Here is a 27,290-nt window from a genome sequence, read left to right on the forward strand (position 1 = left end):
GTTCCATCCATATCAAGGAGAATGGAGTCCTGCAGGGCCTTGTATTGAGGGTCTCTCTATTTTTAGTGGCCATTAACTGTCTAACAGAGGCTATCGGTCCCTCTGTCTCACCTTTTCTGTACGCAGATGACTTCTGCTTTTCATACTGCTGCTCCAGCACTGTTGTTGCTGAGCAGTGCCTCCAGGGAGCCATCCACAAGTCGCAGTCATGGGCTGTAGCCCACGGTTTCCTGTTTTCAGCCACAAAGTTGTGACATGCACTTCTGTTGCCGTTCTACCATTCACCTGGAAGCCACTTCCCCTGCGGGTCCGGGGATTAGAATAGGCCCGCGGTATTCCTGCCTGTCGTAAGAGGCGACTAAAAGGAGTCCATCCCCCTCACGGGGGTAGTTAGCGCCTGCGTCTGGAGACGGACGGTTCCACGACCTATAATCGTGGTCTTTTTGGTTTTTCACTTCTCGTTTCTTCCTTCCTTTTGTTGGTTCCTTTCCTTGCTCTTCTCGACCTCACTGTCTTCCTTACTCTTTCCCTTGACTTCTCCTTGCCTTCTCATTGCCTTTTTCTCCTTGCCTTCTCATTGCCTTTTTCTCCTTGCCTTCTCATTGCCTTTTTCTCCTTGCCTTCTCATTGCCTTTTTTCCTTGCCTTCTCCTTGCCTTTTTTCCTTGCCTTCTCCTTGCCTTTTTCTCCTTGCCTTCTCATTACCTTCTTCTCCTTGCCTTCTCATTACCTTCTTCTCCTTGCCTTCTCATTACCTTCTTCTCCTTGCCTTCTCTGGTCTCCGCCTCGGCGTTTGAGACAGTCTGTCCTCTTTCTCCCTCTCTCTCTTCTTTTTCCTCTTCTTCCTTCCTCCCTGTGCGTGCCTGAAGGCCGACCCATGCGTTCGCACGCGTAGCCGGTGACGGGGTAACGCGTAATTCCCCGCCCTGGGTAGACATGTAAGGCACGCGCGTACCCCCTGGTAAAGGCCAGGCCCGGGGAGGGGTGATTGCCTGAGCTGATACCTTCTGACCATGCCGATTGGTCCCTCCGTCTGTTTCTCGGGAGGTGTGACCTGAGGTGTAAACATTCACCTAAGGCGGGAGTGCCCTCTGAGAGGGTCCCCACAAGGAAGGAGCGCGCCATCGGAGACGCTGGCAATCATGGGGGATTCCTCCGCAATGGATTCTACTCCATCTCTTTCGACTTCGACTCAAAAACGGAAACGTGACCAGCCAACAGTGACAAAAGTACTACCGCCTGCCCCACAGTTCCTCGTAGTTTCTCGATCTGAGGACGGAAAGGATTTTTCCTCTGTCAACCCTTTCGTTATTCAGAAGGGCGTAGATGCCATAGCCGAATCTGTCAAATCTTGTACCAGGTTGCGAAACGGCACCTTATTACTAGAAACTGAGAGTGCCTTTCAGGCACAAAAACTGCTTCGGGCCACCCTCCTGTACACGTTCCCTGTCCGGGTGGAGGCCCACCGAACTTTGAACTCGTCTCGTGGTGTAGTCTATACTAGCTCCCTCGACGGATTGACTGATGAGGAGCTTCAATCATTCCTCACTGAGCAGGGCGTGACGGCTGTCCATAGGGTCATGAAAAAGGTCAACAATGACCTTGTACCGACCCGGACAATTTTCTTGACCTTCGATAGTGTTAAGCTGCCATCGCGCATCAAGGCGGGCTACGAGGTTATTTCTGTTCGCCCCTATGTCCCGACACCTACGCGCTGCTACCAGTGTCAGCGTTTCAATCACACTAGACAGTCTTGTTCCAATGCGGCTAAATGTGTCACTTGTGGCAGGGATGCCCATGAGGGTGACTGTCCACCTCCGTCTCCTCGTTGTGTGAACTGTCAGGGTGACCATGCCGCATCCTCCCGCGACTGTCCTGTCTATAAGGAAGAACGCTGTATCCAAGAAATTCGGGTCAAAGAGAAAGTGTCCACCTCGGCTGCTCGCAAGCTATTGGCTAGTAGGAAGCCCACGCTGCTCCCAGCGGGGAAATACAGTACTGTCCTCGCCTCTCCTCGGACTACCCGGGAGGTAGCAACCCAGACATGCGATCTGACCTTCAGCACCACGGTCGTCCGTTCGGCCAGTGCTAAGATCACGCGGTCGACGTCTCCTCTTCCTCCCATCACCCCACAGACACGAGCACCTTCCTCAGCTTCTGCTAAGATGAAGACATCGAAGTCAGATGCACGGGCCTTCAAGAAGGAACCATCCCGTGCAGACTTCCTCCGTACCTCGACCTCCCAGCCTTCGACCGGTACTTCCACTACACGTCCTTCCAAAAAGGCGCATAGGAAGCACAGTTCTCCTTCTCCGCCACGGCGCATTCCTTCTCCTGCGCCACCCAGCGGTTGCCGCCCCACGCCGTCATCTGTTTCGCCTGGCCGCACCGCTGGTAGCCGTACATCTGGCCGTTCACTGGCGGAGGAAGCTCCCCCTCCCGGCCATCCTCCCGAGATGGCCGATGACCCTATAGACCACATGGACGATGACTGTCCGCCTACTGATAGCGGCGGCAGTGCTCGCTCGAAGCCAGGCCCTAAGCGGCCTTCGAGGTGACCACTTCTCTCATCTTCCTTTTCTTACGATGGCACTTATTCACTGGAATATTCGCAGCATTCGCTCCAACCTAGAGGACTTGAAGTTGCTGCTCCGCTTGCACCGTCCGCTCGTCGTAGCCCTCCAGGAAACGAAGCTACGCCCATGCGATCAAATTGCCTTGGCACACTACACCTCTGTGCGTTTTGACCTACCCCCTGTGGTAGGTATCCCAGCTCATGGAGGGGTTATGTTGCGGGATGATATTTACTACGATCCCATCACGTTGCACACCGGCCTGCAGGCAGTTGCCATCCGCATTACTCTCCCCACTTTTACGTTTTCCTTTTGTACTGTTTACACTCCATCGTCATCTGCCGTTACCAGGGCAGACGTGATGCAACTTATTGCTCAGCTACCTGCACCATTTTTGTTAACTGGAGACTTCAATGCCCACCATCCCCTTTGGGGCTCTCCAGCATCCTGCCCGAGGGGCTCCTTGTTAGCAGACCTTTTCAACCAGCTCGATCTTGTCTGCCTCAATACTGGCGCCCCTACTTTTCTTTCGGACACATCTCACACCTATTCCCATTTAGACCTCTCTATATGTACTCCCCAACTTGCACGCCGGTTTGAGTGGTATGCACTTTCTGATACATATTCGAGCGACCACTTCCCGTGTGTTATCCATCTCCTGCTGCATACCCCCTCTCCGTGCTTCTCTAATTGGACCATCTCCAAGGCAGACTGGGGGCTCTTCTCTTCCAGGGCGACCTTTCAGGATCAAACCTTTACAAGCTGCGATCGTCAGGTCGCACACCTCACGGAAGTCATTCTCGCTGCTGCTGAATATTCCATCCCTCACCCTCCTTCTTCTCCACGTCGCGTACCGGTCCCCTGGTGGACCGCGGCATGTAGAGACGCTTTACGTGCTCGTCGACGTGCTTTACGCACATTTAAACGCCACCCTACAGTGGCGAATTGTATCAATTATAAACGATTACGTGCTCAGTGTCGTCGTATTATCAAAGAAAGCAAGAAAGCCAGCTGGGCTGCTTTCACAAGCACCTTCAACAGTTTTACTCCTTCTTCTGTTGTCTGGGGTAGCCTGCGCCGGCTATCTGGCACTAAGGTCCACTCACCAGTTTCTGGCTTGAAGGTCGCGAATGACGTCCTTGTAGCCCCTGAGGCTGTCTCCAATGCCTTTGGCCGCTTTTTCGCAGAGGTTTCGAGCTCCGCTCATTACCACCCTGCCTTCCTCCCCCGCAAACAGGCAGAGGAGGCTAGGCCACCTAACTTCCGCTCCTCGAATTGTGAAAGTTATAATGCCCCATTCACCATGCGGGAACTCGAAAACGCACTTGGCCGATCACGGTCCTCTGCTCCAGGGCCAGATTCTATTCATATTCAGATGCTGAAGAACCTTTCTCCTGCGGGTAAAGGTTTTCTTCTTCGTACATACAATCGCATCTGGATTGAGGGACATGTTCCCGCATGCTGGCGCGAGTCTATTGTTGTCCCGATTCCTAAGCCGGGGAAGGACAAGCACTTTCCTTCCAGTTATCGACCTATCTCGCTTACCAGCTGTGTCTGTAAAGTGATGGAGCGAATGGTTAACTCTCTATTGGTTTGGCTGCTCGAGTCTCGACGCCTACTTACCAATGTACAATGTGGATTTCGTAGGCGCCGCTCTGCTGTTGACCATCTGGTTACCTTGTCGACCTTCATTATGAATAACTTCTTGCGGAAGCGCCCGACCGCGGCTGTGTTCTTTGATTTGGAGAAGGCTTACGACACCTGTTGGAGGGCGGGCATTATCCGCACCATGCATACATGGGGCCTTCGCGGTCGCCTCCCTCTTTTTATTCATTCCTTTTTAATGGATCGACAGTTCAGGGTACGTGTGGGTTCTGTCCTGTCCGACACCTTTCGCCAGGAGAATGGGGTGCCACAGGGCTCAGTATTGAGCGTCGCTCTCTTCGCCATCGTGATCAATCCAATAATGGATTGCCTCCCAGCTGATGTATCAGGCTCCCTTTTCGTGGACGATTTTACCATCTATTGCAGCACGCAGTGTACACGTGTCCTGGAGCGCTGTCTTCAGCGTTCTCTTGACCATCTTTACTCCTGGAGTGTCGCCAATGGCTTCCGTTTTTCTGCCGAGAAGACGGTCTGTATTAACTTCTGGCGCTACAAAGAGTTTCTCCCACCGTCCTTACGACTCGGTCCCGTTGCTTCCCAATCGTGGAGACAACCAAATTTTTAGGCCTTACATTTGACAGGAAACTTAGCTGGTCTCCACATGTGTCATATTTGGCCGCCCGTTGTACCCGTTCTTTAAATGTCCTCCGTGTTCTCAGTGGTCTGTCGTGGGGAGCGGATCGAACCGTCCTACTTCGTCTATATCGGTCGATCGTCCGCTCCAAGCTGGATTATGGGAGCTTCGTATACTCCTCTGCACGGCCATCCATCTTACGCCGCCTCAACTCCATACAACATCGGGGTTTACGACTTGCGATCGGAGCATTTTATACCAGTCCCGTAGAGAGTCTTCATGCTGACGCTGGCGAATTGCCACTCACCTACCGGCGCGATATACTGCTTTGTCGGTATGCCTGTCGGCTACTGTCAATGCCCGACCATCCGTCTTATCGTTCCTTTTTTGACGACTCTCTTGACCGTCAATACGGGTTGTATGTCTCTGCCCTGCTACCCCCTGGAGTTCGCTTTCGTCGGCTCCTTCAACACCTTAATTTTTCACTCCCTGCAACCTTTCGAGTGGGCGAGAGCCGCACGTCACCTTGGCTCCAGGCTCAGGTCCGCGTTCACCTTGACCTCAGCTCGCTCCCAAAAGAGGTCACCCCCAGTTCGGTCTACCACTCCCGTTTTTTGGAACTTCGTTCGAAGTTCATCGACATGACTTTCATTTATACAGATGGCTCTAAGACCAATGACGGGGTCGGGTGTTCCTTTATTGTCGAGGCACAAAGTTTCAAATACCGGCTCCATGGCCATTGTTCTGTCTTCACAGCTGAGCTCTTTGCCCTCTACCAGGCTGTTCTTTACATCTGCCGCCACCGACATTCTGCTTATGTCATCTGCTCAGATTCCCTGAGCGCCATCCAGAGCCTCAGTGATCCGTACCCGGTTCACCCTTTCGTACACCGGATCCAACGCTCTCTTCAGCAGCTGGTCGGTTCTCCAGTTAGCTTTATGTGGGTTCCTGGCCATGTCGGTATCCCTGGGAACGAAGCTGCAGATGCCGCGGCCAAGGCTGCGGTCCTCCAGCCTCGGACAGCTTTTTGTTGCGTCCCTTCGTCCGATTTTAGCAGGGTGATTTGTCGGCGCATCTTATCTCTGTGGCATGCCGATTGGGCTGCACTTACTGACAACAAGCTTCGGGCCTTAAAACCTCTTCCCGTGGCTTGGACGTCCTCCTCACGCCCTTCTCGGCGGGAGGAGGTCGTTTTAGCCCGGTTAAGAATTGGACACTGCCGGTTCAGCCATCGCCATCTGCTGACGGCTGCGCCGGCGCCGTTCTGCCCATGTGGGCACTTGCTGACGGTTAGACACATTTTAATGTCCTGTCCAGATCTTAACACACTGCGCCTCGATCTTAACCTGCCAAATACTTTCGATGCCATTTTAGCGGATGACCCACGAGCAGCTGCTCGTGTTCTTCGTTTTATCAATTTGACAAACCTCGCTAAGGACATTTGATGATGCTGTTTTTTAATCCTATGCCTGTCAGTCTGTCTTTTATCGTGTTTTCCCTTTTAGTTGTTGTGGTCAACTTGTGCCTCACGGTGTATTCCTAGAGTAGTCAGGGCGCTAATGACCATTGAAGTTGTGCGCCCTAAAACCCCAAAAAAAAAAAAAAAAAAAAAAAAAAAAAAAAAACCCTGGAAGCCGCAGTTTACCTTAATGATGATCCACTCACTGTAGTGGAGACATATCAATTCCTAGGACTGGTTTTTGACACTCAATTGACTTGGCTCCCTTATCTTCGTCAGCTTAAGCAGAAATGCTGGCAGCACCTCAATGCCCTCTATTGCCTGAGCAACACCAATTGGGGTGCAGGTTGCTGTACGCTGCTGCAGCTCTACAGAGCCCTTGTCCAATGCTGAATTGACTATGGGAGTGTGGTTAATGGTTTGGCAGCACCTTCAGCATTGCATTTACTCCACCCTGTGCACCACTGTGGGGTTCAATTAGCGACAGGATCTTTTAGGACGAGTCCAGTGGCCAGCATACTGGTGGAGACCGGTGTCTCTCCACTGCAGATCACATGTGCGCAAATGCTCACCAGTTACATAGTACACATTCATAGTTCCCCTGAGCATCCGAATTAACCTCTCCTTTTCCCACCCCCAGCAGTCCATCCCCCACATTGGTAGCCCAGATCGGGGCTAACGATTGTGGTTTGCATGCGGTCCCTTCTCTCTGAACTGGAGCCATTCCCTTTACCACCTCTACTTGCGGTCCATTCATGTACGCCTCCATGGTGTATGACTCTGCCACAGCTGCGTCTGGACCTTTTGCATGGCCCTGAGGACTCCATTAACCCCGCTGCCCTCCGCTCTCACTTCCTCGATTCTTGATGTGTTCCGGAGCTCTGGAGTAGTTTACACCGACAGCTCAATGGCTAATGGTCATGTAGGCTTCGCATATATTCATGAAGGACATATTGAGCAGCACTCCTTGCTAGTTGGCTGCAGTGTTTTCACTGCAGAGCTGGCAGCCATATCTCATGCTCTTGAGTACATCTGCTCATGCCCTGGCAAGTCATTTCTCCTATGTACTGACTCATTGAGAAGCCTACAAACTATCGACCAGTGCTACCCTCAGCACCCTTTGGTAGTGTCCATTCAGGAATCCATCTATGCCCTGGAACAGTCCTACCATTCCATGGTGTTTGTGTGGACCCCAGGACATGCCAGAAACCCCAGGAATGAACTTGCCGACAGGCTGGCCAAACAGGCGATGCGGAAACAGCTTCTGGAGATAGGCATCTCTGAAGCAAACCTGCATTCTGTCTTACATCACAGGGTTTTCTGGCTTTGGGAGACGAAATGGCATAAAAGTATGAACAACAAACTGTGTGTCATTAAGGAGACTATGAATGTGTGGAGGTCTTCCATGCAGTCCTCTCGCAGGGAATCAGTTGTCCTCTGCCGCCTCCACATTGGCCATACGTGGCTAACACATGGTTACCTCCACCGTTGCGAGGACTCACCTCAGTGTTGCTGTGGCTCCCAAATGACAGTCATCCACCTCTTGCTGGACTGCCCACTTTTAGCCGCTCTGTGGTAGGCATTTAACTTTCCCGGCACTCTGTCTTTGGTGTTGGGCAACAATGCCTCCACAGCAGCTTTAGTTTTACATTTTATCCATGAGAGTGGGTTTTTTACTTCTATGTAGGTTTTAAAGCATGTCCTTCATCTCTGTGTCCTCCACCCTAGTGCTTTTAGGGTGGAGGTTTTAATGTGTTGCAGAGTGGCTGGCTTTCCCTTTTTATTCTTGTGGTTGGCCAGCTACTGTAATCTGTTTTCCTGTTTTACTCTCTTCTGTTTCTACTGTCTCTCTGTTGTTTTCTTGTCCTCTTTTGTTCCTTTTAGGGTTTGTTGCCTTCCCTTCATTCTTGGGGCTTCAAGTTTCCTAGGAAGTGACAGTCAGTTTTGATGCTGTTCCATTAGTTAACTCGTGTTGTTACATGAAGCGAGTTGGAAGTGTAATGGCTAAGAGCAAGGGTTCGAATTTTTACACTCTATGTTCAGATCCAAACTCCCGAGTTAATTTTTTCCTTTTGTTGTCACTGAAGTGTGAGAGATCAATGACATCAATGTACTTGTAACATCAAGAGATATAATGGAAATATTTACAAAATAAACATTTCAAATAATATTACAGTAAGATTTTATCATTAAAAATCTTGTTTAACCTTGTGTAGCTAACAGTAATGTTATCAGGTACAGCAATGATGCATGAAAATAAGCCTGTTTGTGCAGAGTTTATTTTAATGTGCAACAGCTTACAACTAATGGCAGACAATGATACACACACACACAGAATGAACAGCGAAAACCAAAGCTTCTAAAGAATGGAAGACACACAAATCAAAGAAAAACAGTATTGCTTCTTTGAGATGACATTTACATTGTTCTATTAACACCCTCCCTTAGTGTTAATTACCAGTGTTACAAAAACAAATTACGAGCTGTAAGTAAGTTCTAAGATGCTACTAAATTTTATTTTACCTGGTGGCATTGTTAGAACATCAGCTTGTTGGTCATTTGTGCTAATGTGCTTTAACATAACATTTTTCATAAAACTTTCTCTCTTATAAACAAAATTTTCACATCTATGTGCTTTAGTTTATAATGGGACTGTGGGTTCTTGCAAAGGCTTATTACCAACATAATGTGTTCATAAAATGCAACAGCTTTTTGACTGCCAGAAAGACTTTGATGCAAATTACTGAGCCAATAGGCTTCACTAAATGCCATGCTTAAGGGTACAAGTTCAGATTCTGTTGATGACAGACTGACAGTGGATTGCTTCTTAGATGCCCATGAAAAACTACAACCCAAAATTTTGAAAAGATAACCACTTGTGGACTTAGTGTACTCCATAAGACAATCAGCCCAATCAGAGTCCACATAACCAATTATAGGATCAGTACACTTTTCATCCCTAGCGTATAACACTGTTTTAGGGTTTCCTTAATGTAATGCAAGACATGTTTTAAAGCATCCCATAAATCCAGATATGCGCATGATTGGTACTTGCTTAGAATACTTGCAGCCATGCAAATATCTGGTCTGGAAACTATCATACAACAGTGGCCCTATTAATTTTCTGCAACTTTTCACAATGTTTTCATTTTCAGGTCTTTCTCTTTTTAACATACTGTGATCAAAAAATTCCTCTGCGGGGGTTGAAACATAATTTAACTCAAACATATAAAAATTTTTCAACATTTTTTTAAAAGAGGTGCTTTGGCAAATAGTAATAGTACCCTCCCTTAAATTTTGAACAGTATTCATTCCCAAATAGTTCATAATCATATTCAAATCTTTAATTTTAAAGTTACCACTCAGTAACCGCTTCAAATTGTCAATTTCATTCTGGGAAGTTGAAGCTATCAGCAGATCATCAGTGTAAAAACGTATGTATGCTTCATTGTTATTTTCTGTCTTTACATCCAAGCCATACTCAAAATAACTTGTTATGAATCCTAAGCCAGTTATCACTGTGTGAAATTTAGCATTACAATTTTTGGGCAAGTCCTTTAAACTGTACAGAGCCTTTCTAAGTTTGCAAATCTTACACTTCATTTTACTGCAACATCCAGTAGCTAATTTGACATGAAAGTCTCCAACTATCTCTCCATAAAGAAATGCACTACAAACATCCAGTTGATAGATGGGAAAGTTATTCTCATTACAAAAAACCGGGAACAGTCTCACTGAAATTAAGTCTACTACTGGACTGTATATCTCTGAATACGACAAGATCTTTTGGAAATCTTTTGCTACAAGATCAGCTTTATGAGAAAAAACATTAACTTTTTCATCTCTTTTTGCTTAAAAACCCACTTTGTGTCAATAACATCAATCATTTGGCTTGCTTACATAATCCCATGTGTTGTTTTCATCCAGGCCTTGCAGCTCTCTTGCTATGGCATCTTTTCAGTTTTTAGCTTCACTAAAAGAGATTGCTTCAGTGTAGGTGCTGGGATTCTCACAATTCACTGCTGTCAACAGGCCCAACTTACTATCCTCCAAGTAATTTGGGTGTTGAATTTTCCTCCTGGGTCTAATATTGTATGTCTTCTTGTCATAAAAAATGACAACTTCCTCTGCATCCTCAAAAGAAATGTCTGGTTTCACTGTCTTCATTGATTTCTTGTTCTTCTCTAGGCTGACATATTTTCTTCCACAACCTCTGTCCTCATTTCTTCTCTCTGTTGTGAATCTCAAGCTTTATCTGTGTTATCTTTATCACAACAAATGCTACATGATCATCAGTTATAGTATCCCTTTCAGATACTGCTGGTGACAGGAAAATGATGTACCTCAGTGTTCTTTGTGAATGGTATAAATATTGTGTACCCCTTCACATCATCATAACCCCTATCTTGCTTTTTGGGTCTAGTTTCTCGTTTTCTTTGGGTACAGGGACAGACATAAGAGTTCCAAATATTTTCAAATCTACTATGGGTAATTATCTGCATAAAAATCTTCAGGAGAAGTTTTTACCTACCACAGGACTTGGATCAGTATGATATAGTACAAAAACTGCCATGTTAACTGCTTCAGCCAGTAATGTTGGGGCATTCCTGAAATTATTGAATGAGCAGCTTCAACCAGGACGCACACATCCCTTTCAGCTCTTCCATTTTGATGTGGTGTGCACACAGTGCTTCTTTGATGGGTTATGCCATTTTTGTTAAAAAAAAAAAAAAAAAAAGAGAGAGAGAGAGAGAGAGAGAGAGAGAGAGAGAGAGAGAGAGAGAGAGAGAGTACCCAAGCCAGTATTCATAAACTCCAGACAATTATCACTCCTTAGAACTTTAATTTTCAGACCAGTACCTCACTCAGTTTTTGCAATAAAATTCTTACTCAAACCGATAACTTCAGTTTTCTATTCCATAAGGAAACCACAAAGAATACCTTGCAATAACCAGTCATCTGTACCACCGCAGGGGCTGCATTCTTAAAACTTTCTTTGACTGTTACAAATATTGCCATCTGTGTAAGTCTACATCAACTGTATTTATTTTTTGTTGAGGAGTGCTATGTTTGCTGTCACTCTGACAAATGAAAAGGAAGCAGTAACTTGTTCAAAATAGTAGCTGTCCTGACAATTATGCTATGTTAAACTTAATTTGAACAAGTGTAAATAGTTTAGACTAGTTGGACAGTAGTTTAATTATTAATACACTTTCTAAGAGCTGATACACTTCATTAATACAGACCTTGGTTTGCTCTTCGTTGCTGAAAGTTATCCTACACAGAGCTACAGAACATGACATAAACGTACAGTATTTGTATTTGTACCAGGATGTAGAGATATTTCTCACCCTTTGGCTGTCTTTTATTTTTCTCTCCTTCTTTCCTATTGCTGGTGATGTAAGCCTACTCTATGCTGGTGTCTTTGCACCTTTTTTAGTTTGGAAGTGAGTTCCTCACTACAGCAAATTGTGATTCAAGTGTTAACATTATAGGTCCTTCTGGTACATAGTTTTGCCCTGTAATTATTGTAGTTGTTGTCTTCTTCTTCTTCTTCTTCTTCTTCTGCTGCTGCTGCTGCTGCTGCTGCTGCTGCTGCTTCTTGTAATTTTTCCAATGCTGCTGCTGCTGGTGGTGGTGCACTTTCTGATGATAATTCTTCATACAATTGTGTATTCATTCCTGCTTTCACTTAGGTAAAACAATGCCAATAAATCAGGAAAGTTATGAATGGTGGTTGCTCCACCTTGAACTTAATTTTTCTGAAATGAAAGTGCATTATACCATATATTCATACATATTTTTATATATGAAATATTGATATATAATGTACATGTTGACAAATGTAAAACCTTATTAACTGGTCTAGTGTGAATGAATGAATAAATAAATAAATAAATAAATAAATAAATAAATAAATAAATACAACTGAAGACCTTCTGCAATTTATTTGATCCCTGAAAATTTTATTTTCACACCCCTGACCAATGTTTCAATGCATTAAGTACCTCAACTCTCCAACTTCTTCCTTCACATAAATTTTATTAGTAAACGTAAATTATGTCAGTAAGTGCCTTCTTACAGTAGTAAAATTAAAAATTTACTCCTCCAGGTTGTGGAAGATTTGATAGAGACAAAGCACATTTATACTTGTGCTTGGTCTGAATGCCAGGGTGGAAACTACAAACAGGTGAGATGACATACTTAGTTGTTCATTGATGTAATGTAATTGTAATATTAGAAGTGGTCCACACATTTATTATACCATGGGAAACAATGCTGATACTAAATTAAGAAATTTTCACCATCAGTATTTGACTAACAAGGGGAAAGGAGTAGGTGACAAAATTTCTGAATACCAAACATTATACCTCTACCCTGTATTAAATTCTGAATATGTCGAGTGTCTCATGGAATGAGGGCATCACAAAATGAGTCCCACAGGGTTCAGTTTTGGGTCTTCCCCTATTCCTTGCAAATGTGAATGACCTTCCATGCAATATTCAACAATCAGATTTGATACTTTTTACAGATGATACTAGAGTGTAATAAATCACATTAGAGAGAAAGCAACAGAAGAGATCTCTAAAGAATTATGCTGTTCTCAGAAAATAGACTCCCATGAATATTGGAAAAAGACACCCTATATCGTGTTCTGTACAGCAATTAGCCACAGAAGTAATTGATGCAGCACTCTGACCTAAACTTTTAGGCTGGAGGTTTTAGTGTGTTGCAGAGTGGCTGGCTCCTCCTTTTTTTTTCCTTGTGGTCAGCCAGCCACATAAATCTACTATTTTGTTTTACCTCCTTATACTATTTTCTTCCAGTGTTGTTCATGTGTGCGTGCGTCTGTCTGTGCCTGTGTGCGTGTGTCTGTCTGTGCCTGTGTGCGTGTGCCTGTGTGTGTGTGTCTGTCTGTGCCTGTGTGCGTGTGTCTGTCTGTGCCTGTGTGCGTGTGTCTGTCTGTGCCTGTGTGCGTGTGTCTGTCTGTGCCTGTGTGCGTGTGTCTGTCTGTGCCTGTGTGCGTGTGTCTGTCTGTGCCTGTGTGCGTGCGTCTGTCTGTGCCTGTGTGCGTGCGTCTGTCTGTGCCTGTGTGCGTGCGTCTGTCTGTGCCTGTGAGCGTGCGTCTGTCTGTGCCTGTGAGCGTGCGTCTGTCTGTGCCTGTGAGCGTGCGTCTGTCTGTGCCTGTGAGCGTGCGTCTGTCTGTGCCTGTGAGCGTGCGTCTGTCTGTGCCTGTGAGCGTGCGTCTGTCTGTGCCTGTGAGCGTGCGTCTGTCTGTGCCTGTGAGCGTGCGTGCGTCTGTCTGTGCCTGTGAGCGTGCGTGCGTCTGTCTGTGCCTGTGAGCGTGCGTGCGTGCGTCTGTCTGTGCCTGTGAGCGTGCGTGCGTGCGTCTGTCTGTGCCTGTGAGCGTGCGTGCGTGCGTCTGTCTGTGCCTGTGAGCGTGCGTGCGTGCGTCTGTCTGTGCCTGTGAGCGTGCGTGCGTGCGTGCGTCTGTCTGTGCCTGTGAGCGTGCGTGCGTGCGTGCGTCTGTCTGTGCCTGTGAGCGTGCGTGCGTGCGTGCGTCTGTCTGTGCCTGTGAGCGTGCGTGCGTGCGTCTGTCTGTGCCTGTGAGCGTGCGTGCGTGCGTGCGTCTGTCTGTGCCTGTGAGCGTGCGTGCGTGCGTGCGTCTGTCTGTGCCTGTGAGCGTGCGTGCGTGCGTGCGTCTGTCTGTGCCTGTGAGCGTGCGTGCGTGCGTGCGTCTGTCTGTGCCTGTGAGCGTGCGTGCGTGCGTGCGTCTGTCTGTGCCTGTGAGCGTGCGTGCGTGCGTGCGTCTGTCTGTGCCTGTGAGCGTGCGTGCGTGCGTCTGTCTGTGCCTGTGAGCGTGCGTGCGTGCGTCTGTCTGTGCCTGTGAGCGTGCGTGCGTGCGTGCGTCTGTCTGTGCCTGTGAGCGTGCGTGCGTGCGTGCGTCTGTCTGTGCCTGTGAGCGTGCGTGCGTGCGTGCGTGCGTCTGTCTGTGCCTGTGAGCGTGCGTGCGTGCGTGCGTCTGTCTGTGCCTGCGTGCGTGCGTGCGTGCGTCTGTCTGTGCCTGCGTGCGCGCGTGCGTCTGTCTGTGCCTGCGTGCGCGCGTGCGTCTGTCTGTGCCTGCGTGCGCGCGTGCGTCTGTCTGTGCCTGCGTGCGCGCGTGCGTCTGTCTGTGCCTGCGTGCGCGCGTGCGTCTGTCTGTGCCTGCGTGCGCGCGTGCGTCTGTCTGTGCCTGCGTGCGCGCGTGCGTCTGTCTGTGCCTGCGTGCGCGCGTGCGTCTGTCTGTGCCTGCGTGCGCGCGTGCGTCTGTCTGTGCCTGCGTGCGCGCGTGCGTCTGTCTGTGCCTGCATGCGTGCGTCTGTCAAATCCCACTTCGCACAGTCATGGGCCAATTCTTGGGAGGCTACTCCCCTGTCTAATAAACTTCATGCGATTAAGGTGGCATCAGGCCCGTGGCGTTCTTCCTTTCGCCTCTCCCAAAAGGACTCGACCACACTGTGTCATCTCTGCATTGGCCATACCAGGCTGACCCATGGTTTCCTTTTGCGTGATGAGCCACCTTCACTTTGTGGTTGTGCCTTCCAGTCAGTATCATATTTTGGTTGAATGCCACCTTCTTTTGGCTCTGCGTGCTAAGTACAGACTCCCCCACACTTTACCTTTGATGTTGCTGATGGTCTCTCTGGCTCTTGGTTTCCTCCAGGAAAGTGGTTTTTATTCTCAGTTTTAAGGTTTTTAATCTCTCTGGTGTTGGAGGAGGGCAGTGAGTGTTGGGGTATCTCCCACTGTAAGCCGTGTTTGGAAATTCCTGACTCACCTCCCTGACAGAGATCCTCTTTTCTTCCCCTTTTACTCTGTTTTTACCCTCTCTCTTTTTACGATTGGTTAGTCTCATTTTCCCATATGTACTTCTACATTCTAGCAGTTGCACCTTTTAAGTCACAGGTGGTCTTGCCTCTGCTGCTTCAGCATAGCGTTGGGTTCGTTCTCTTTCTGACTTCCCTCCTTTTGTTTTTACCCTTGACAACATGACTGCCCCCTTTACGTTTTTAGCCTTTTCCCTTTTATTGTTCTGACTTTCCTGAGATGTCACATTAGTGGAATGGACCACATGTGAAACAAGGGACTGATGACCATGCTGTTTGGTCCCTTTAACCTCAAACAACCAACCAACTAACTAAATAATTGTAACTGTGATCTGAACTGACTGTTTTTGTTATGCTCAAGTTTTTGGTTTGCATAAAATGTTCCGTATTGTTTTATTTCCCATTCATATCAAAGGGCATTGTTTGTTTGGATAACTGTTTTGTGCTTAGGAAGTGGCAATTATTACATTTTGTAACATCTGGGTGTAATGTTGCTATATTAATGACAAACAGTATATTAAGATTTTCTACATTTCACATTACTTACCAGTCAATCTACTGGAGAGTTGTTGATTGACCTAACATCCAGATATGATACTGTCACACTGCCAATCATAAGAAAATTCTCATGATGGACCATCACATGAAATACTTTGGTAGCACATTTCTTCATAATGAGAGATTGTCAGCCTATGGGGAAAGAACAACAGTTTCAGGAACAAGAATAATGGGTTTTCGCAAGGAAGTTCACAGATTCTACGAGGGTGCAGAGGGCAAGTCTTGCATTGGGGATGGTCACAGGGGTAGGATCTGTAGGGCAGGGTAGGGGATGAAGACTTATGGATCCCAGGAAGGCCCCCTCCAAGTGACCGCTGAAAAGATTTGCCTAGGAAGGAGCCATCCTGGTTCCCATTTCTATACCCCTGATTTGTTTGTACGTTTGCCCATCAAAGATGAAGTAGTTGTTGTACAGATCAGGTGTATGGCCATGGGAACAAGGATGGCTCCTTCCTGTGTCAATCTTCTCATGGGTCACTTGGAGGGGGCTTTCTTAGGATCCATAAGTCTTCATTCTCTGGGTTGGTTGAGATACACTGATGACATCTTTGCCATATAGACTTACGGTGAAGCTGACCTGTTAAAACTCATTAAATCTCTAAATACCTTCCCTCAGTTAAATTCCACATGGTCCTATTTCAAATCCTGTGCCGCTTTCCTTGATGTTGATCACATCCTCATGGAAGGGCAGCTGCACACTTCTGTCCACATTAAACCTACTAACATACAATAGTTCTTTCATTTCGACAGTTGCCATCCTTTTATGGCAAATATTCCCTCCCATACAGCCTTTGCATTAGAGGCAAATGTATTTGTTCTGATGCAGACTCATTATGGCAATACACCTCCATTCTCACCTCAGCCTTCAGAAGACATAATTACCCCACCAGCCTTGGTCAAAAGCATATTTTCCAGGCTATCACAACCCAAACTGGTACTGCTGATCCCTTCAAAAAACACCCCACCCCCACCCCCAAATCTCTGAAATATGCTTATTAGACCCCATCTTCCTAAGCTATGCCTCCTGCCCCTGTGACTGTTCTTGCTTAAAGACTTACCCTATGCACCCTCCTACCACCACCTAGACCAGCGCCGTACTGGCAAAACATATACTATCAAAGGAAGAGCCACCTGTGAAACAACACATCATATACCAGCTGTTGTTTAAACACTGTTTGGCCTTTTATGTCAGCATGACTACCACCAAATTATCAGTTAGGATGAATGGGTTTAGACAGAGTCTATTCTGGCAACACACAATAGACATGACCTCAGTGTCTGTTTCACCACACACACCATATGAATTCTTCCCCCAAGATTCCAGTTTCTCAGTACTCTACAGGTGGGAACTAGCACTGCAACATGTCCTTGGCTCTTGCCACCCACCTGGGCTTAATTTTCGTTAATTTCTTCCATATCAGAGTAACTACTGCTTTCTTCATTCCATTTTAGTTTCCTACATCTTTCATTTTCTCACCTTTCTATTTTTTGCCCTTTTCTTCCCCCCCTGTTATGTACAGTGCACTGAGCTTTTCACTCTTATTAACTCATGAATGAATGTATTAGCAGTAACCACTGTCTTCCGTATTGCGCTCTCAGGTTTTCTAATCTCATCCAGTGCAGTCCCCAATAATCAGTCTTTCCTTCTCATCCCATCTGGTGAGTCTCTCCTGACCCAGAGTTCTGGGTTACTTTCCCAAAATCTACTCGTGTTCCTAGATCTATTCAGTCCTTTACCTACACCCCTCTTCCTTCCCCTTCAACACTTCCTGTGCAAGGAGGAGCCACAGCCTCTGAAAGCTTGCATAATTACTGTTTTTTATGTGTGTGTTCTACCACAACATGGTGCTTAGATTTATTTATGTCATCCAGCTGTGAAAGCCTTCATTCTACATTACAGCTAAATCCAGTTTCCTAATATACATAGTTGCTCTTGACTTTTCTTTTTAGTGGGTAGAAGGAACACACATGAGTTTATCATAGACTATGTTTTAGATGGTAGTTCCCATAGTATTTGGAGAGCATATTGAGTAGCATTGCCTCAGACATCAACAAAATGCTTTTTCCAAACTGCTGAAACCAATCTGCCTACACAGCTGAAAGAAAAAAGGAACCACACCCCTTTGTGGTAGGACATTACTTTGAATTCCTGGTCAGTTGGGTTAGTTTTGGAACTCAATAAAAAAAGTTCTGTTTTACAGAAGTATTTTACAGTAGTTTCAAATTGGTGGTTGATATGCAAAGGCAACAGTCATCACAAGCAGTCTAGGTGTAATTAATAATTTGTCATAATATACCTTCTGGGGAATTCTGCATTTGGATTTGGTTGACTAACTTATTTGAATGTAAGTAACAACTAGCATATAATGATTCTAAATGTAGCATCTGTGACAAAATTTTCTTTGGTAAGTGTGCATTATGTCTGTTACTGTGCTCGTAACAAAAGAAATCTTTTTAAAGGCTACATTTACTTTGGAGCCTGGAGACAAGTGTGACGACATTTTGAATGAACTAAGTGAATGGGGAATTGGATCAAGACATCATTCAAGTGTAAGGTAACAATCTTCCAGTCCATCAATTCGTTTTAATATTTGATTAATTTATGGAATAATCAGTGCATGTTGTACAGCCAGGTAGATATGTATTCATTCTTCATTCAATAGCTTTTTGTAAAATTAATTACAAACTTATATTCCATTTCCACATAGCTCAAAGCTGAATTGGGAAGAGGTCTCTCTCTCTCTCTCTCTCTCTCTCTCTCTCTCTCTCTCTCTCTCTCTCTCTCTCTCTCTCTCTCTCTCTCAAGAGTTTGAGGTTAGCCCACAAGTGAAAGATAAGGAGAAAGATTGTTAGGAATGTAAACGAGACAAAAATTAACTTCAATGAAATAGGATTGTAGAAACAAGGGTGGGTAGAAAAAGGAGAGGGGCAGGTTGGTTAAAAAAAAATAGCCACAAGTCCCTGCTCAAATAATGCAAAAGTAATAAATACTATTTGATAATTACCAATAAGTATTTACTGAATTTCAAAATATGAGTAAAGTATCATTTTTAATCTCTCTAATTAGGAACTAAACAAGGAAACAAATACTAAAACTGATAATTGGCATAGAAAGTTAGTGTTATCTTGTGGATTAAAAGAGACCTCTCACCAAAAAGCAGAAGTGCTAAGTCATTGACAGGCACATTCTAGACAAAGAAAACTTGCTAGGTTCCAGCTGGACTAACCAGTTTTTCTTAATCCAGCTTGGTAAAGATTACCACAAAAGTGGGCAAGTGTCCTGCCTATTGTGTGTGTGCGCCTATTGATGACTCACTGCTTCTGCTTTTTGGTGAGTGGTTTCCTTCATTAAAAAAGTATTTACATTCTACCAAAAATTTACTATGACATTTAGTACTAAATGTAGTATGGTGTATATAGAACTGTTAAAATTATATGCCAAACATTTTTTATGACTCAGAAGTTTATACTAAACAGTACAATTGAAGATGTAATTTGGTATTAGAGAACGTTGTGAAGGGAAATCATAATTTTAAGAAGTGACAGTATGTCAACTTTAAGTAAAAGTGAACTGAGGGTTTTGCTTGTAGTTAGAAAACATACCTGGAGCCTACACTCTTCTTATTCTCTCTGCTAGCACTCAATAAGCACAAACTCGGAAAATGTTCTTAATCAGTCAGGTCTTCCCTTAATCAAGGGTGCTACTTACTGTCATTTCTGTAGATCATATTGGTGAAACAGTCTTATAATTCAGCACAGCCTTCTCAACAGATAAAAGTAGTAGTAACTCAGTTTCAGAAAGGAAAGTGTTTGTGTTTTTTGATATACTGTTTACTTTTCGATTAAGAATACCAGATTCTGCTTTTAACTTACAAATTTTCATCTATATTCTGCAAGCCGCTGTGAAGTATACCAGTATGCAGATGCTAATTCCTATCGTACCACTTACTATGCCTTCTTTCTGTTCCATTTGCATATGGAGTTGGGGAAGAATGATGTCTTAGATGTCTCTGTATGTGCTGTAATTAGTCTAATCTTGTCTTTGTGCTCATTATGGGAGCAATACATAGGTAATAGGAATTTATTCCTAGATTCATCACTTTCAGCTAGTTCTTGGAACTTTGTAAGTAGACCTTCACAGGATGGTTTTTATTGATCCTTGTCTGCCATTTCAGATTCTCAGAAATTTTGACTCATGTTTCTGTAGTCATATGAACCTGTGTTCAATTCTGCTGCTTGTCTTTGTATATTTTCAATATTGCCTGTTAGTCTTATTTCATATGAATCCCACACATTTGTGCAGTAGTCTAAGATGGGACAAACAAGTGATCTAGAAGTCTCCCTTCTAGAATGACTACAGTTTCACAGTATCTTGTCAGTGAACTAAAGTCTGCCATCTGTCTTTTCTACCACTGAGCATAAGTCGTCAGTCCATTTCATACCCCCTACAAATTGTTACACCCACTGTTGGCCCAAGATGAATGATTCCAGTTGACTCACTGCTGCTTTAGTCAAAGTATACCAATTTCCTGTCCTTTTGTGAATAGCACAATTTTAAATTTCTGAACATTTAAAACAAGCTGCCATTCTTTACACTAGTTCAAAATACTTTTGAGACCTGATGAACAGTTTTACTGACAGTAATTCATTATAGGTATTTGACACACTTTATCCAGTGTTTGCTGCAAAATAGGATAATTTTTTGTGCAGTGAACAGATCTGGTGTCTGAGAAAAATATTAACAATGAGAAAGTTCAGAAACACCACAATAACATTTGTTGATCTCAAGAAGGCCTATGATTCCATATACAGAGAAACACTTTTCAATACACTGGAAGAAATGAAGGTAGCCAACAAGATCAGAAAACTAATCCAGCAAACATCAATAAATCCAAAATCCAAAGTGAAGTTCATGGGAGAGACCTCAGAACTGTTCAAAATAAAGACAAGAGTGAGACAGACTGTCACCCATTTTATTTAACGCAGCTTTAGAGAAACTAATCAGGACATGGGACAAAGGAGTAAATGGGGTAAAGATGGGGAGAGACAAAAATAGAACCATCAACATAAAATGTTTGGTCTTTGCTGATGATATAGCCATCATAACAAATAACAGAAAAGAAGCCCTAGAGACGCTACATGAAATTGCAGCTAGAACAGGACTACAAATTCTGTATGAAAAAAACAGAGTACATGGACACACAATCAACAGACAGAAACCCATTGGTAACAAAGTATGGAAAGATAGCACAAGTAGAAAGTTTCAAATACCAGGGAGAGATTATACAGAAAACAGGACTAAACTCGACAGCCAACGAAGAAAGAGTTGCAAAGCTACAAAAAGCTTACAGACCTACATGGAACCATTACAATGAAAGAAGTATTTCTGTTAATGCAAATTAAGACATTCCAAAACAATTGTCTTACCAGAGGCCTTGTGTGCCTCAAAATGACAGTAATCAGGGGAAGAATGACAATAATCAGGAGAAGAATGACAATTAAGGAAATAGAAAAGCAAGAGAGGAAAATTCTGAGAAAGATCTATGGGCCAGTTCAGAGACGGGGGATCTGGATAAAAAGACTGACAAAAGAACTGTACAAACAGACAGAGGCAGTTACAGACATCATCAGAAAAAGGAGGGCTAAATTCTATGGGCACATTTATAGGATGAATGAAAATAGTCTGATCAAGATGATTTTTAACATGGGATGAGTAATAAGATGAAAACTAACTGGGCAAAGGAAACTGTGGAAGACGTCAAGAAACTAAATATCTCCACATAAGAAATAACAAACATAGAAAAATACAGACAAAAAATCAGGAAACAGAAATTCAATGAAACACCAAAAGAGAAGAAACCAGGAAAGAAGTGGACAGAACAGAGGAGGAAGAAACAGTAGATATATGAGAGGTTTTTGGGAACAGAGAAGAAAGAGATGAAAAACCTGCCATGATAATTGTGTTTCAATGCTCTCCCAAATGGGGAAATAATAATAGTTATAATATAATAATATAATAATAGTCATAGTAAAGTATTTATTTGTCCATATCAATCTCTTTTACACTACCTATATTGTATACAAGATATTGGACAGAAAACCCTTTTTATCTATTTGTTTTTCAAACATCAAACATACATTTTTTTTAAAATTTTTACAATAAATTGGATCTATACAGTTAATAATTACAAATTTTCTTTTAAATAATGTATAATTATAACTAATTTCTACAATTAAAGATACAAATTACATTTTTTTGCGTAAGATACTGAGAGATTGAATAGTAGCAATTTTTCAGAAGGTAGGCTGTCACAGACTTTTTAAAGCTCTGTAGTTCAGGAAGAGATTTTATATGTCTTGGTAATCTGTTGTATATTTTTGTTCCTGCATGATATACGCCTTTTTGGCATAATGTGGTGTTACAGTGATTAACATGTATCTCACTATCTGACCTTGTACTGTAATAATGGACACTTCTGTTTTGAGGAAAAAGGTTTTCTTTTCTCAGAATACTTTTTTTGACATGCGTGATTACTTCCAGTATATACATGCAGGGAAGGGGTAAGATCTTTAGATCTTCAAATCTTTAAAGAAAGGTATGCATGGTTTTCTGCTGCTCACTTGTTTCATTAGTCTTATAATTGACTTTTGTTTCCTGAAAACTGTTATGGCCTGGTGTACATTTCCCCAGAAAATGATACCATACTTCAGTATTGAATGTATATGAGCAAAGTATACAGCCCTAACTGTTTCTGCACTAGTATTCTTGCCAAGAATTCTTACTATATAGTTCATTTTTGCTACTTTTGAATTTAGGGATGTGATATGAGTACCCCATTTAAGATTTTCCTTGATATGAATCCCAAGAAGTGTAGTTTCATTGACAGCACTAATTTTTTGGTTATCTACAGGATGTTCCGTTGGTAGTGACTGGGCCAAATATCTTGCAAAATAAGCATCAAACAAAAAAACTACAAAGAACGAAACTCATCTAGCTTGAAGGGGGAAACCAGATCATGCTATGGTTAGCCCACTAGATGGTACTGCCATAGGTCAAATGGATATCAAATGCATTTTTTAAATAGGAACCCACATTTTTTATTACATATTCATGTAGTATGTAAAGAAATATGAATGTTTCGGTTGGACCACTTTTTTCGCTTTGTGATAAATGGCGTTGTAATAGTCACAAACGTATAACTACATGGTATCTCATAACATTCCACCAGTGTGGACAGTATTTGCTTTGTGATACATTACACGTGTTAAAATGGACTGTTTACCAACTGCGGAAAAGGTCGATATGGTGTTGATGTATGGCTATTGTGATCAAAATGCCCAACGGGCATGTGCTATGTATGCTGCTCGACATCATCAAAGTGTCCGGATCGTTCGCCGGATAGTTACATTATTTGAGGAAACAGGAAGTGTTCAGCCACATGTGAAATGTCAACCATGACCTGCAACAAATGATGATGCCCAAGTAGGTATTTTAGCTGCTGTCACAGCTAATCCGCACATCAGTAGCAGACAAATTGCTTGAGAATCAGGAATCTCAAAAACGTCTGTGTCGAGAATGCTACATCAACATAGATTGCACCCGTACCATATATCTATGCACCAGGAATTGCATGGTGATGACTCTGAATGTCATGTTCAATTCTACCACTGGGCATAAGAGAAATTACAGGATGATGACAGATTTTTTTTGCACACATTCTATTTAGCGACGAAGCGTCATTCACCAACAGCAGTAACGTAAACCAACATAATATGCACTACTGAGCAACAGAAAATCCACAATGGCTGCAACAAGTGGAACATCAGCGACCTTGGCGGGTTAATGTATGGTGCGTGATGGCAATGTAAATGGTGCAATGTATGCTGATTTCCTATGTAATGTTCTACCGATGTTACAACAAGATGTTTCACTGCATGAGAGAATGGCGATATACTTCCAACATGATGGATGTCCGGCACCTAGCTTGCATGCAGTTGAAGTGGTATTGAATAGCATATTTCATGACAGGTGGATTGGTTGTCGAAGCACCATACCATGGCCCGCACGTTCACCAGATCTGACGTCCCCGGATTTCTTTCTGTGGGGAAAGTTGAAGGATATTTGCTATTGTGATCCATGGACAATGCCTGACAATGTGTGTCAGCGCATTGTCAATGCATGTGCAAACATTACAGAAGGCGAACTACTCGCTGTTGAGAGGAATTTCATTACACGTATTGCCAAATGGATTGAGGTTGATGGACATCATTTTGAGCATTTATTGCATTAATGTGGTATTTACTGGTAATCACGCTGTAACAGCATGCGTTCTCAGAAATAAGTTCACAAAGGTACATGTATCACATTGGAACAACCGAAATAAAATGTTCAAACATACCTACGTTCTGTATTTACCTGTTACCAACTGTTCGTCTAAAATTGTGAGCCATATGTTTGTGACTATTACAGTGCCATCTATTACAATGTGAAAACAGTGGTCCAATTAAAACATTCATATTTCTTTACATACTACATGAATATGTAATAAAAAATGGGGGTTTCTGTTTAAGAAAAAGCAGTTGATATCTGTTTGACATATGGCAGTGCCATCTAGCGGGCCAACCACAGTGCCATCTGGTTTCCCTCTTCAAGCTAGACAAGTTTTGTTCTTTGTAGTTTTTTTGTTTGATGCTTATTTTATGAGACTTGGCTTGGTCACAATCAATGGACCACCCTGTATACATATTACGGGTTGTGCCGCGTTTTTATTTTGTTCTGTGTGGGAATTCATGAGTACCATTTTTTAGGGATTAACTATTAGCCTGTTTCTGGTAAACCATTCAGGCACTTCTTTTGTAATATCTTTTGCATATACAGTAAGATTTTCTTCTTTATTCCCTTTAATCAATAGATCTGTCATCTGCAAACAGTACTGGTTCATAATCCCTAACCCACCAGGGGGGCCACAACTCTTTTGTGGATATGTGGGTGGCGAGCACAGGGCCCCGAACTATTGCAGCCTTCCTTCTTTCCAGGGCTGCATTTCCTTCCCCTTCCCCTCCTTTTCCCTCCTTTTCCCTCCTTTTCCCTCCTTTTCCCTCCTTTTCCCTCCTTTTCCCTCCTTTTCCCTCCTTTTCCCTCCTTTTCCCTCCTTTTCCCTCCTTTTCCCTCCTTTTCCCTCCTTTTCCCTCCTTTTCCCTCCTTTTACCTCCTTTTACCTCCTTTTACCTCCTTTTACCTCCTTTTACCTCCTTTTACCTCCTTTTACCTCCTTTTACCTCCTTTTACCTCCTTTTACCTCCTTTTACCTCCTTTTACCTCCTTTTACCTCCTTTTCCCTCCTTTTCCCTCCTTTTCCCTCCTTTTCCCTCCCTTTTCCCTCCCTTTTCCCTCCTTTTCCCTCCTTTTCCCTCCTTTTCCCTCCTTTTCCCTCCTTTTCCCTCCTTTTCCCTCCTTTTCCCTCCTTTTCCCTCCTTTTCCCTCCTTTTCCCTCCTTTTCCCTCCTTTTCCCTCCTTTTCCCTCCTTGCTCCCTTCCCTCTCTTGGTGTCCTTGCTCATGTTGCCCCCACTATCCTCCTGGTTCTGTTGGTTTTACAATTTGGCTTTGTTGCATAATCACCTCCTCCTTTTCGCACTGCCTGGTCCCCCTCTGGGGTTCGACCTACATTGCTAAATTTCTCTTCTGCACTATAAGCCATTTGGGGAAGAGCACCTTGAGCACCTTACCTGGTGTCTCGGATGTGTGCCCTCCTAGTACATTCCACCTTTTCTTTCACATTGTTGTCTGATGCTAGGGTGCATAGCCAGCATGGTAGCCAGCCCGTGTGGTGGAGTCACTATGTACCCTTTTGGTTGAGTCCCCTGAACACACAGGGGTCATACTTCTGATACCTGAGCTGTGACCTCCTCATGCAAGCCTTGGAGTGGTTGCTCGTCATCTTGGAGCATTGGAACTCCCGGCAATGGCCGCTGTGCCAGACAGCCCTTGCTGTGGCTGGGTGGCGCCCATGAGGAGAGCCCCTGATGGGAGTGGCTGGTATCAGGGCGGACACTATGCATACGGGTCCAGAACTATGGCCATTCTTCTGCGGCCGTCTCTCTGCATGGAACTGATTCTTCAAGTGCTGCTTCTCTTGTCCCTTCGGCCGTCCCTTCCATGGCTACCCCCTGGGAAGAGGGTCAGGCCCGTCGGCTAAGGGTGAAATCTTTCCCCATTATCTGGTTTGCACCAGGACTGATGGGGATATGTTCACCAATACCAAACCTTTATTCTTCATGGAACACATTGAAGACAAGTTTGGCGAAGTGGACTCCCTGAGCAAGATGCGGTTGGGTTCGTTGCTGATCAAAACTGCTTCAGCTGCCCAATCTGCGGCCCTTCGTGCCTGTACCAATCTTGGCACAATTCCTGTGTCCATTACCCCCACCAGTCTCTAAATATGGTACAAGGTGTAATTTTTCACAGGGACCTCATCCTTCAAACTGATGAGGAACTTCGGGACAATCTCGTACAGCGGGGTGTTCACTTTGTTCGGCATGTTCAGAAGAGTCCTAAGGACAATCGCATTGATACTGGTGCCTTTATCCTGGCCTTTGAGGGGGATACCCTCCCTGAGAAAGTTAAGATTATGGTTTATCGATGTGATGTGAAGCCGCACATCCCACCTCCTATGAGGTGTTTTAAGTGCTTGCGTTTTGGACACATGTCTTCCCGCTGCTCACAGGCCCCTCTCTGTGGTGACTGTGGATGTCCACTCCATGAGGGGAGTCCCTGTGTTCCCCCTCCTGTGTGTGTAAATTGTCATGGTAGTCATTCTCCACGTTCACCAGATTGCCCAGTATATAAGAAGCAAAAGAAGATACAGGAGTATAAGTCCCTCGATCGTTTAACCTACACAGAGGCCCGTAAGAAATATACACGTCTTCACCCTGTGTCCATGACATCTAGTTACGCCTTGGTTACATCTTCACCCCTTCCTTACCCCCATACTGGACCCCTCTCCTCCCCCCCTCCCCTGTGGCTCCCACACCTTCTCCTCTGGGTGCTGCTCCCCCTCCCCAGCCAGAGAAGTTTCCCACTCCTTCGGCGTCTGCTGGTCAAGGGTGCCTCTCCCCGGATGCCCCTTCCCGGCAACTTCCAGTCCAAAGGTCTGCTGCCGCGCGACGACAGAGAGAGAAGCGGTCTGTCAGAGCCCAGGTCATCCAATGTCTTGATGTTCTTGATCTTGCTGCAGCTGGCTCCTTTATGCCACACAGCCCTCCTCGATCTCAGCCTGAACAGAAGAACAAACATAAGTCCCGGGACAAAGAGCCTCTGGTTTCACCGGAGGTCCCTTCCCCGACTTCACAACCGGATTCTGACCTGTCGTTCATGGATGTCACCCCCTCCTTGTTGGTGACGGGTGGGGACCCGGCGGTATGACTGGCTTTAGCGTGTTCAGCCCCCATTTAAATCGTCGTTCTGTGGTTATCCAATGGAATTGTAATGGATACTATCGTCACCTTTTGGAATTTAAATCCCTTCTTTCGTCCTACTCTGCCGCTTGTGTGGTTCTCCAGGAATCTCATTTTACTGATTCTCACTCACCGACCCT

General features: G+C 44.6%; 1 protein-coding gene across 1 annotated transcript in view; it reads left to right on the top strand.

The window, feature by feature from the left end:
• Positions 1 to 27,290, top strand: part of LOC124606868 — a 231,354-nt gene that overhangs the window by 15,690 nt on the left and 188,374 nt on the right. The window contains exons 2-3 of the mRNA XM_047138956.1: positions 12,383 to 12,460; positions 18,156 to 18,250. Coding sequence (XP_046994912.1) covers positions 12,383 to 12,460; positions 18,156 to 18,250 — 173 coding nt within the window. The remainder of the gene's footprint in view (positions 1 to 12,382; positions 12,461 to 18,155; positions 18,251 to 27,290) is intronic.

Source organism: Schistocerca americana, chromosome 3, assembly GCF_021461395.2.
Source record: "Schistocerca americana isolate TAMUIC-IGC-003095 chromosome 3, iqSchAmer2.1, whole genome shotgun sequence".
Lineage (NCBI taxonomy): Eukaryota > Metazoa > Arthropoda > Insecta > Orthoptera > Acrididae > Schistocerca > Schistocerca americana.